This window comes from Stomoxys calcitrans, chromosome 1 (genome assembly GCF_963082655.1).
Source record: "Stomoxys calcitrans chromosome 1, idStoCalc2.1, whole genome shotgun sequence".
NCBI lineage: Eukaryota > Metazoa > Arthropoda > Insecta > Diptera > Muscidae > Stomoxys > Stomoxys calcitrans.
The window spans coordinates 45,693,316-45,707,006 of record NC_081552.1 but is presented as its reverse complement, the minus strand read 5'-3'; the positions used below and the strand labels follow the sequence as shown (position 1 = coordinate 45,707,006).

The 13,691-nt window shown below is 39.9% G+C and overlaps 1 protein-coding gene across 1 annotated transcript; it reads right to left on the bottom strand.

The window, feature by feature from the left end:
- Positions 1-12,927: 12,927 nt before the first annotated feature.
- LOC106094869 (uncharacterized) lies at positions 12,928-13,691 on the bottom strand (the record flags this gene model as incomplete). The annotated part of the gene is made up of 1 exon (XM_013262107.2): positions 12,928-13,691. A coding segment is annotated over one exon (576 nt), but the record flags the coding sequence as incomplete, so codon positions are not given.

Here is a 13,691-nt window from a genome sequence, read left to right as displayed (position 1 = left end):
CCAAGATCGGTTTATATGGCAGCTATATCAGGTTATGGACCGATTTAAACCATACTTGGCACAGTTGTTGGATATCATAACAAAACACGTCGTGCAATATTTCCATTCAATGGGATAAGAATTGCGCTCTCTAGAGGCTCAAGAAGTCAAGACCCAAGATCGGTTTATATGGCAGCTATATCAGGTTATGGACCGATTGGAACCATACTTAGCACAGTTGTTGGATATAATAACAAAACACGTCGTGCAAAATTTCATTCTGATCGGATAAGAATTGCGCACGCTAGAGGCTCAAGAAGTCAAGACCCAAGATCGGTTTATATGGCAGCTATATCAGGTTATAAACCGATTTGGACCATACTTGGCACAGTTGTTGGATGTCATAACAAAACACGTCGTGTAAATTTTCATTCTAATCGGTTAAGAATTGCGCACGCTAGAGGCTCAAGAAGTCAAGACCCATGATCGGTTTATATGGCAGCTATATCAAAACATGGACCGATATGGCCCATTTACAATACCAACCGACCTACACTAATAAGAAGTATTTGTGCAAAATTTCAACCGGTTAGCTTAACTCCTTCGGAAGTTAGCGTGCTTTCGACAGACAGACGGGCGGACGGACGGACGGACGGACGGACAGACGGACGGACATGGCTAGATCGACATAAAATGTCACGATGATCAAGAATATATATACTTTATGGGGTCTCAGACGAATATTTCGAGTAGTTACAAACAGAATGACGAAATTAGTATACCCCCCATCTTATGGTGGAGGGTATAACAAGTAACAAGTAAAAGCATGCTAAGTTCGGCCGGGCCGAATCTTATATACCCTCCACCATGGATCGCATTTGTCGAGTTCTTTTCCCGGCATCTCTTCTTAGGCAAAAAAGGATATAAGAAAAGAGTTGCTCTGCTATTAAAACGATATCCAGATATGGTCCGGTTCGGTCCACAATTAAATTATATGTTGGAGACCTGTGTAAAATTTCAGCAAATTCGTATAAGAATTGCGCCCATTGGGGCTTACGAAGTAAAATAGAGAGAACCATTTATATGGGATCTGTATCGGGCTATAGACCGATTCAGACCATAATAAACAAGTTTGTTGATGATCATGAGAGGATCCATCGTACAAAATTTCAGGCAAATCGGATAATAATTGAGACCTCTAGGGGTCAAGAAGTCAAGATCCCAGATCGGTTTATATGGCAGCTATATCAGGTTATGAACCGATTTGAACCTTATTTGACACAGTTGTTGAACGAAAAAATAAAATACGTCATGCAAAATTTTAGCCAAATCGGATAGGAATTGCGGCCTCTAGAAGCTCAAGAAGTCAAATCCCCAGATCTGTTTATATGACAGCAATATCAGGTTATGAACCGATTTGAACCATATTTGGCACAGTTGTTGGATATCATAACGAAATACTTCGTGCAAAAATTCATTTAAATCGGATAAGAATTGTGCCCTCTAGAGGCTCAAGAAGTCAAGACCCAATATCGGTTTATTTGGTAGCTATATCAGGTTATGGACCGATTTAAACCATACTTATCACAGTTGTTGGGTATCATAACAAAACACGTCGTGCGAAATTTCATTCTAGTCGGATAAGAATTGCGCCCTCTAGAGGCTCAAGAAGTCAAGACCCAAGATCGGTTTATATGGCAGCTATATCAGGCTGTGGACCGATTTGAACCATACTTGGCACAGTTGTTGGATATAACAACAAAACACGTCGTGCAAAATTTCATTCCAATCGGATAAGAATTGCGCTCTCTAGAGGCTCAAGAAGTCAAGACCCAAGATCGGTTTATATGGCAGCTATATCAGGTTATGGACCGATTTGAACCATACTTGGCACAGTTATTGAACATCATAACAAAACACGTCATGCTAAATTTCATTCTGATCGGATAAGAACTGCGCACGCTAGAGGCTCAAGAAGTCAAGACCCAAGATCGGTTTATATGACAGCTATATCAGGTTCTATACCGATTTGAACCATACTTGGCACAGTTGTTGGATATCATAAGAAAACACGTCGTGCAAAATTTCTTTCCAATCGGATAAGAATTGCGCACTCTAGAGGCTCAAGAAGTCAAGACCCAAGATCGGTTTATATGGCAGCTATATCAAAACATGGACCGATATGGCCCATTTACAATACCAACCGACCTACACTAATAGGAAGTATTTGTGCAAAATTTCAAGCGGCTAGCTTTACTCCTTCGGAAGTTAGCGTGCTTTCGACAGACAGACGGACGGACGGACGGACAGACGGACGGACATGGCTAGATCGACATAAAATGTCGCGACGATCAAGAATATATATACTTTATGGGGTCTCAGACGAATATTTCGAGTAGTTACAAACAGAATGACGAAATTAGTATACCCCCCATCTTATGGTGGAGGGTATAAAAAGGCGTTAAGTTCGGCCGGGCCGAACTTTGGATACCCACCACTGCGGATATATATGTGAACCACCTTTCCTCAAAATCCGGTGTAAAATTCATACCTTATGCCCCATAGCAGCTATGTTCCGATTTGGACCAGATACTAATAAGTAAAAGTTATTGTTCAATTGTATATTACAAAATATTGGTCTTTTTAGTAGTTAAATCTAAAAATAAACCGATCTGAACTATATACCACACGGATGTCAGAAAGCATAACATAAGTCAGTGTGTCAAATTTCAGTGCAATCGGATTAAAAATGCGCCTTTTATGGGGCCAAGACTTAAACCGAGAGATCGGTTTATATTGCAGCTATATGCAAATCTTGATCGATCTAGACCAAATTGCAGAAATATGTGGAGGGGCTTAACTTAACCCTTTGTCCCAAATTTCGGCAACATCGGACAATAAATGCGCTTTTTATGGCCCCAAAACCTTAAACCGAGATATCGGTCTATATGGCAGCTATATCCAAATCTGGACCGATCTGAGCCAAATTGACGGAGGATGTTGAAGGGCCTAATACAAGTCACTGTCCCAAATTTTCTCAAAATCGGATAATAAATGTGGCTTTTATGGGCCTAAGACCCTAAATTGGAGAATCGGTCTATATGGCAGCTATATCCAAATCTGAACCGATCTGAGCCATATTGACGGACGATGTCGAAGGGCCTAACACAATTCACTGTCCCAAATTTCAGAAAAATCGGATAATAAATGTAGCTTTTATGGGTCTATGACCCTTAATCGGAGGATCGGTCTATATGGCTGCTATATCCAAATCTGAACCGATCTGAGCCGTATTGACGGAGGACGTCGAAGGGCCTGAGACAACTCACTGTCCCAAATTTCAGCAAAATCGGGTAATAAATGTGGCTTTAATGGGCCTATGACCCAAAATCGGAGGATCGGTCTATACGGCAGCTATATCCAAATATGGGCCGATCTGGACCAAATTGACGGAGGATGTCGAAGGGCCTAACACAACTCACTGTCCCAAATTTCAGCAAAATCGAATAATAAATGTGGCTTTTATGTGGCTAAGACCCTAAATTGGAGGATCGGTCTATATGGGGGCTATATCAAGATATAGTCCGATATAGCACATCTTCGAACTTAACCTGCTTATGGACAAAAAACGAACCTGTGCAAAATTTCAGCTCAATTTTAAAAGACTGTGGCGTGATTTCAACAGACAGACGGACAGACGGACGGACATGTCTAGATCGTCTTAGATTTTTACGCTGATCAAGAATATATATACTTTATAGGGTCGGAAATGTATATTTCGATGTGTTGCAAACGGAATGACAAAATGTATAACCCCCACCTTTCGGTGGTGGGTATAAAAACAAGTAGGAGAGTGCTAAGTTCGGCCGGGCCGAATCTTATGTAGCCTCCACCAAGGATCGCATTTGTCAAGTTCTTTGAATGAATTTTTCAAATATATATGAGCTATATCAAGTTATGGTCCATACCTGTCATGCCGTACAAGACAAGATAAAAATATCACCTCCTAAATTTCAGTAAATCCGGGTAATAATTGGGCCTTCAAGAGGAAAATCAAATTGGGAGACCGATTTATAAGCGATATATATCAGGTTAAGGACTGTTTTAGACCATATTTAGCAATGTTGTTGAAAGTCATACCAAAACGTCATGTGCAAAATTTTAGCCAAATTACATAACAACTGCACCCTCTAGAGGCTCAAAATATCTAATCGCATAAGAATTTCGCCTTTTAGAAGTCAAGACCAACCGACCTACATCAATGGTAAGTATCTGTGCAAAATTTCAAGGCAGCTTTACATCTTCGAAAATAAACATGCTTTCGACAGACGGACGGACATGACTTAAAATGTCATGACGATGAAGAATGTATATACTTTATGGGGTCTTAGACGAATATTTCGAGGTGTTGCAAACGCAATGACGAAATAAGTATACCCCCATCCTATGATAGAGGGTATAAAAAAAAAACAAAAAATAACAAGTAAAAGCGTTCGGCCGGGTCGAATCTTGGGTACCCACCACCATGGATTCAGCTAAAAATTTATACAAAATAGTTTTAGTTGAAGGGCAGAGTTTTATCCTACATGCCAAACTTCTATCAAACCAGCAAAAATTAAAGCTTCTAAGATCCGAACAAGGATGATCGAGACACCGGTGTGAGCAATATCGGGTTATAGACTGATTTGGACCGTATTTGGCATAGTCAGCCTTGTCAGGCTTGTTACGACTCAAGAAGTCAAATCGGTTTATATGGGAGCTATATCAGGTTATGGACCGATTTGGACCAGACATAACAATGTTTTTGAAAGCCAAAACAGAATACTACTTGCAAAATTTCAGCCAAATTGGACAAAAATTGAGTCTTCCAGGGGCTCAAGAAGTCAAATCGGGAGATCGGTATACGAGGGCGCTATATCTTCGACCGCTATCGTGATTTCGACAGACGGACGGACGGACATGGCTAGATCGACTCCGAGCGTGAAGACAATAAAAATATATATACTTTATGGGGTCTTCGACGAATATTTCGAGGTGTTACAAACGGAATGACTAGATATGAAAATAAATATTTACTAACAATTTGAAGTATATCATGGCAATATTCAATAGTTGTTACTTAACGCAGTTGTAAAAAAAAACCAATTTAGATATAACAAGTAAAAGCGTGCTAAGTTCGGCCGCGCCGAATCTTGGGAACCCACCACCATGAATTCTGCTAGAAATTTATACAAACCAAAATTCAGTTGAAAATTTCAGCCAAATCAGACAAAAATTCAGACTTCCTCAAGACGTCAAATCGGGAGATCCGATAGCTATATCCGATATGGCCCATTTGAAATCCCCATTCAACTACGTTAATATTAAGTATCTGTGCAAAACTTCAAGCGGCTGACATAACGCTTCCGACCGCTACCGTGATTTTGACAGACGGACGGACATGGCTGGAGCGAATCAGAATGTCGAGAGGATCCAGAATATATATACTTTATGAGGTCGCAGATCAATATTTCCAGGTGTTAACAACGGAATGACTAGATTTGTACACCCCCATCGTATAGTGGTGGGTATAACAAGTGAGAGCGTGCTAGGTTTGGCCGGGCCGAATCTTATGTACCCATCACCATGGACCGCATTTGTCGAGTCCTTTGCGAGGTATGTCTTTTTAGGCAAACAAAGCACAATGGATAAGAATTGTTGTGCTATTGGAGCTTCATCAAGTTATAGTCCGATTGGGACCATAAATGATTTGAATGTTGAAGTCCATAGTAGAAGTCATTGGGTAATATTTTAGTCCATTCGGATAAGAATTGCGCCTTGTAGGGGGCTAAAGAAGCAAAATCGGAAGATCGGTTTATATGATTGCTGCATCAGGCTATAAATCGATTCAAACAATGTCGGACATGTATGTTGAAGGTCATGGGAGAAGTCGTTGCACAAAATTTCAGCCAAATCGGATAAGCGCCCTTTAGAGGCTTAAGAAATCAATATTCCTGCTCGGTTTATAGCGCAGCTGTATCAGGAAATGAGCGATTTGAACCATACCTACCACAGTTTTGGGAGGTCTAAACGAAGCACTTAATTGATAATTTCAGCCAAATCGGATGAGAATTGCGCCCTCTAGTAACTCAAGAAGTCTAGATCCAAGATCGGCTTATATGGCAGCTATATCAGGTTGTGAAACGATTTGAGCCATACTTAGCACAGTTGTTGAAAGTCATAACAAAACACTTCATGCAAACTTTCAGCCAAATCGGATAAGAATGCGCCCTCTAGAGGCCTAAGAAACACAATTATTGGAAGTCATAGCAAAACACTTCATGCAAAATTTCAGCCAAATCGGCTAAGAATTGCGCCTTATAGTGGCTCAAGAAGTAAATATCCAAGATCTTTTTATATGGTGGCTATATCAAAACATGGACCGATATGGCCTGTTTATAATTCAAACCGACCTATACTGAGTATTTGTGCAAAAGCTTTACTCCTTCGAAAGTTAGCGTGCTTTCGACAGACAGACGGGCGGTCATGCCTATATCGACTTAAAATGTCATGACGATCAAGAATATATATACTATATGTTGTTTTTGATTAACTATTTTGAGGTGTTATAAGCGAAGTGAGGAAATTGGTATACACCCATCCTATGATAGAGGGTATAAAAGAAATAACAAAAGTTATTTGAGCCAAATTTGGAGTATATCATGGCAATTTTTAAAGATTGGAATTTTTCACACAAAAATATTTTAGTTTTTACATCCATCACTTAACTATCCGTTTTTTTTTATGCCAAGCACCTACGCTTTTCTGCAATGTTCACACAAATCACCTTGATTAATTTTTTAACACTTTTTGACAACAATAAAAACTTAATTGTTGGCCATCGACGTCACAAACAATGTCAGTGCGCACGCCAAATACCCGCAATTCGCAATTCAATTGACAATTTGCAAATAACAACAGGAACGACAAATGAAATATGGACAAAAACAAGTAAAAAACGGTTAAGTTCGGCCGTGCCGAACTATAGATACCCATCACCATGGATAAATTACATCCTCTTTTAAAACTACTCCACTACCATATCCAAAGTAATATGCAAATGGGGGCTGGTTTCTATCATATTTCACTCAGGTCCCGAGAACTCTTAAACAAATCACAGTTTCAGAGAAATCGGGCAACAAATCCAATCACTATGTGAAATTTTAGCAAAATCGGGTAAATTTAAAGGCCTTAATTCCCTATATTAGGAGATCGGTTTGCATGACATCTTTATCTAAATATGGCTCGATCTGAGCCTTATTTGTGTCGGATGTCGGGAGACTTAAAACAACTCACTGTTTCTAATTTCGAAACTCACTGTTGCGAAATCGGTAAATAATTGCGACTTTTATGGGCTTTTGACCCAAAATCGTCAGATCGGTCTATATGACAGCTATATGTATAAATGGTCCCATATGGGACATATTCGGTTTGAATATCGAAACCCCAGTACAACTTCCTGTGTCAAATTTCAGCTAAATCGGACAAAAAATTAGGCTTTTTCGCTTAAGACCCTAAATCGCCAGATCGATCTATATGGCAGTAATATCCAAATATAGCCCGATTTGCCCCATTCAAGAACTTAACCAGCGTATAATATCAGAATTTTTATAGACTGTAGAGTGATTACAACTGTAGGACACACGGTCACAGTTTAATCGTTTTAGAATTTTACAACGATCCGAAATATATATATATATATATATATATATATATATATATATATATACCATGTAGAGTCGGAAATGGACATTTCGATGTGTTGCAAACGGAATGACTAAATGAATGTACCCCCTATCCTATGGTGGCGGGTATAAAAACACCAAGTCAAATAACATTGACAATGGCCAACAATGGCCCGAAGTGAATTGAATTGGGGAAAAATTATGCAATTTTCGTAACAATTTTTATTTGTGTGCATTCATTTAGCGCAATTTAATTTGTTATATAAAAATGTTAATTTCCATTTTTATGTGCATCATTTCAATTATCGACAAGTTTTACACGTGAGCCTTCACAGTCAGTCATTCACAGAGGCGCCAAAAGTAAAGCAACAGCCATTCAGGTAGCATTTTTTTTTCGAAAGCCAAAGCCAATGCAACAAAAACTGGAAAACACCTGTGTCTGCTGCTGCAGCTGCGAGCGCAGCATAAACTTTATCGTTCGTTTTTGATTGAATTCGATATGGTATGGAAATTTGAATATCCCTTGGAATTGTTAATTTCCTATTGGGTTGCAAGAAAACGAAAAAAAAAAAACAAAAGTGATACCAAAACTACCGCGAATTGTAATGTAATCAATGAGCCAATGGATTATTCATAAACTCACTTTAACCCATAATGAAGTTTTCACAAAAAACAGTGTAACGATTTTAGTAGAATAAGCTTTCAGGGCTATGAATCAAGGAATTGGGGCCACATGACCAAATTTCATTTGAAAATGAAATTTTAACAACATTTTGCAGAGAAAAAAATTTTGACAAAAGGAAATTTGAGAGTAGACAAAAAACAAGTAAAAGCGTGCTAAATTCGGCCGGGCCGAATCTTATATACCCTCCACCATGGATCGCATTTGTCGAGTTCTTTTCCCGGCATCTCTTCTTAGGCAAAAAAAAGGATATAAGAAAAGATTTGCTCTGCAATTATAGCGATATTAAGATATGGTCCGGTTTGGACCACAATTAAATTATATTTATGTTGGAGACCTGTGTAAAATGTCAGCCAATTCGAATAAGAATTGCGCTATTTGGGGGCTCAAGAAGTAAAATAGAGAGATCGATTTATATGGGAGCTGTATCGGGCTATAGACCGATTCAGACCATAATAAACACGTATGTTAATGGTCATGAGAGAATCCGTCGTACAAAATTTCAGGCCAATCGGATAATAATTGCGACCTCTAGAGGCTCAAGAAGTCAAGATCCAAGATCGGTTTATATGGCAGCTAAATCAGGCTATGAACCGACTTGTACTTTATTTGACATTGTTGTTGAAAGTAACTACAAAAACGTCTTGCGAAATTTCAGCCAAATCGGATAGGAATTGCGCCCTTTAGAAGCTCAAGAAGTCAAGTCCCCAGATATGTTTATATGACAGCTATATCAGGTTATAAACCGATTTGAACCATATTTTGCACAGTTGTTGGATATCATAACAAAATACTACTTGCAAAATTCATTCAAATTGGATAAGAATTGCGCCCTCTAGAGGCTCAAGAAGTCAAGACCCAAGATCGGTTTATATGGCAGCTATATCAGGTTATGGACCGATTTGAACCATACTTGGCACAGTTATTGGATATCATAACAAAACACGTCGTGTAAAATTTCATTCCAATCGGATAAGAATTGCGCACTCTAGAGGCTCAAGAAGTCAAGACCCCAGATCGGTTTATATGGCAGCTATATCAAAACATGGACCGATATGGCCCATTTACAATACCAACCGACCTACACTAATAAGAAGTATTTGTGCAAAATGTCAAGCGGCTAGCTTTAATCCTTCGGAAGTTAGTGTGCTTTCGTCAGACAGACGGACGGACGGACGGACGGACGGACGGACGGACGGACATGGCTAGATCGACATAAAATGTCGAGACGATCAAGAATGACGAAATTAGTATACCCCCATCCTATGGTGGAGGGTATAAAAAAATTTAGAAGGGCATAGCACAACTCACTGCCCCAAATTTCGGCGACATCGGGTAATATATGCGCCTTTTATGGGTACAAGACCATAAATCGAGAGATCGGTCTATATGGCAGCTATATCCAAATCTATACCGATCTGTGCTATATTGCAGTATGATGTCGAGGGGCAAAACTCTCTCCTTAATATGGGCGACATCGAACAATAAATGCGCCTTTTATGGGCCCAAAACCTTAAATCGAGGGATCGGTCTATATGGCAGCTTTATCCAAATCTGGACCGATCTGGGCCAAATTGAAGAAGGATGTCGACTGGCCTAACGCAACACACTGACCCAAATGCCAGCAAAATCGGATAATAAATGTGACTTGTATGGGCCTTACAGTAAAATTGCCATAAGGGCAATAGCAACTAGAACGGTACGGTCACGAATAGTCTTGCAGTGTAAGAAGGAGATGTACGCCTTCTCTCAGTATGGCAAAATCCGTTTGGGTGCCGGGCCATAACGGAGTTAGGGGAAATGAAAGGGCAGACGATTTTGCGGTGAAGGCCAAAGTACTGCCGTCAATAAACTTGGTTAACCCGAAGCCCTTCGGGTCGACGCAGTCCGAGTTAAGGGAGTGGGCGACGAATGCGTATGCAACATTGTGGAACAGCGAAACGGACCGTCGGACGGCGAAAATCCTATGGGGGGATCCAGATCGTGAGAAGACAAGGCTATTACTGAAAGGAAAGAAGAAGGAGGTCAGTATAGCTATTGGTATCATAACGGGACACATATGACTACGTGCTCACTTATGTAAAATCGGTGCGACAAGTGGCAGCATGTGTAGGACGTGCGGGGAAGATGATGAGACGTTGCAGCATTTTCTTCGTCATTTCCCGGTTTTCGCGTCTAAAAGATACCGGCACATGGGTGAAGACACAATACCAGACATCAACCATCTTAGGGGAGTGGTATTGAAAACAATTAAGGATTTTGTAAGCAGCACGGAATTCCTAACTTAAAATTTTCTTTCAAGAGGTTACTTTATAGTGTTGAGAGCGCACAACAAGCCGATTACTGGCTTAGGTGTATGTCCATAATGGCATGGGGCTGATTAATATCTGCACCCTCTTTTCTACCTAACCTAGCCTAACTTTACCATGGGACTAAGATCCTAAATCTGTGGATCGGTCTATATGCGGGGCTATATTAAGATATAGTCCGATAAAGCCCATCTTCGAACTTAACCTGCTTATAGACAAAAAACAAGTAAAAGCGTGCAATGTTCGGCCGGGCCGAATCTTATATACCCTCCACCATGGATCGCATTTGTCGAGTTCTTTTCCCGGCATCTCTTCTTAGGCAAAAAAAAGGATATAAGAAAAGATTTGCTCTGCTATTAGAGCGATATTAAGATATTGTCCGGTTTGGACCACAATTAAATTATATTTATGTTGGAGACCTGTGTAAAATGTCAGCCAATTCGAATAAGAATTGCGCTCTTTGTGGGCTCAAGAAGTAAAATAAAGAGATCGATTTATATGGCAGCTATATCAGGTTATAGGCCGATTCAGACCTTAATAAACACGTATGTTAATGGTCATGAGAGAATACGTCGTACAAAATTTCAGGCAAATCGGATAATAATTGCGATCTCTAGAGGCTCAAGAAGTCAAGATCCCAGATCGGTTTATATGGCAGCTATATCAGGTTATTACCCGATTTAAACCATACTTGGCAAAGTTGTTGGATATCATAACAAAACACATCGTGCAAAATTTCATTCCAATCGGATTAGAATTGCGCACTCTAGAGGCTCAAGAAGTCGAGATCCCAGCTCGGTTTATATGGCAGCTAAATCAGGTTGTGAACCGACTTGTACTTTATTTGACACAGTTGTTGAAAGTAACAATAAAAAACGACTTGCGAAATTTCAGCCAAATCTGATAGGATTTGCGCCCTCCAAAAGCTCAAGAAGTCAAGTCCCCAGATCTGTTTATATGACAGCTATATCGGGTTATGAACCGATTTGAACCATATTTGGCACAGTTGTTGGATATCACAACAAAATACTACGTGCCAAAATTCATTCAAATTGGATAAGAATTGCGCCCTCTAGAGGCTCAAGAAGTCAAGACCCAAGATCGGTTTATATGACAGCTATATAAGGTTATGAACCGATTTGAACCATACCCGGCACAGTTGTTGGATATCATAACAAAACACGTCGTGCAAAACTTCATTCAAATTGGATAAGAATTGCGCCCTCTAGAGGCTCAAGAAGTCAAGACCCAAGATCGGTTTATATGACAGCTATATAAGGTTATGAACCGATTTAAACCATACTTGGCATAGTTGTTGGGTATCATAACAAAACACGTCATGCGAAATTCCATTTCATTCGGATAAGAATTGCGCCCTCTAGAGGCTCAAGAAGTCAAGACCCAAGATCGGTTTATGTGTCAGCTATATCAGGTTATGAACCGATTTGAACCATACTCGGCACAGTTGTTGAATATCATAACAAAACACGTCGTGCAAAATTTCATTCCAATCGGATAAGAATTGCGCACTCTAGAGGCTCAAGAAGTCAAGACCCAAGATCGGTTTATGTGTCAGCTATATCAGGTTATGAACCGATTTGAACCATACTCGGCACAGTTGTTGAATATCATAACAAAACACGTCGTGCAAAATTTCATTCCAATCGGATAAGAGTTGCGCACTCTAGAGGCTCAAGAAGTCAAGACCCAAGATCGGTTTATATGGCAACTGTATCAGGTTATAGACCGATTTGAACCATACTCGGCATAGTTGTTGAATGTCATAACAAAACACGTCGTGCAAAATTTCATTCCAATCGGATAAGAATTGCGCACTCTAGAGGCTTAAGAAGTCAAGACCCAAGATCGGTTTATATGGCAGCTATATCAAAACATGGACCGATTGGCCCATTTACAATACCAACCGACCTACACTAATAAGAAGTATTTGTGCAAAATTTCAAGCGGCTAGCTTTACTCCTTCGGAAGTTAGCGTGCTTTCGACAGACAGACGGACGGACATGGCCAGATCGACATAAAATGTCGCGACGATCAAGAATATGGGGTCTCAGACGAATATTTCGAGTAGTTACAAACAGAATGACGAAATTAGTATACCCCCCATCCTATGGTGGAGGGTATAATAGTCATTTAAATGAATCTCGTGTTGCTTTGAATTGAATCAATCGTTTTATTTTTGTTATAAACAATCTTATTTTACACATACACACACACACACACATGCATACACCCATAAATATTGTATAGAAATCATTAAATCCTTATTTTGAAGCACTTCAAGAGCAGTCAATGAATCCATTAGTCATTATCCTCTACATATTCTTACCACATATACTCAACTTCAACAGCATCGTCTTTACCATACGCAGCATATTCCCAACAGCCTTTGACTTTTCCCGTTTAGCCCATGCTAAACATTTTCAAATTATTAAAACCCTTTGATTTATCAATCTTCCCCTGAAGACGACCCTTCATCAGTAGCACCACACTGCCGCCACCAATGGCCCCCTTATCCATTTGAATGTCCACATAAAAGTTAGTTTCCGGCACATATTGTGGTAGCAATTCTTCATCCACATGATAATCGTTCATCGAGTAAATACTTCCCTTCTTGATAGGACACGTCTTGATGAAGGTGCCCTGCTTCAGGATATCCTCATAGATCTTATGCAGACCTCCATCAATGCTACGCTGTTGTAGGAATTTACAAAATTCAACCTTTTGACTCAACATGGTGGTATAGTTGTTGGGTTGTTCACCCTCAATGGCCAGACTATAGGAGAGCGAGATATCGTCAATGTCTTCCAGGACATTGAACACCACATTGAGACCGGTATTGGAGGTAGCGTTTTGCACTTGTATCTTGGCATCCATTAGACTGGCATTGAATTCATAGGGGAATGTGGTTAGGATGACTTTGTAAGCACGCTGAGCGATTGGTTGTTTTTTAATAAAGAAAAGATAAAAGCCATCAAA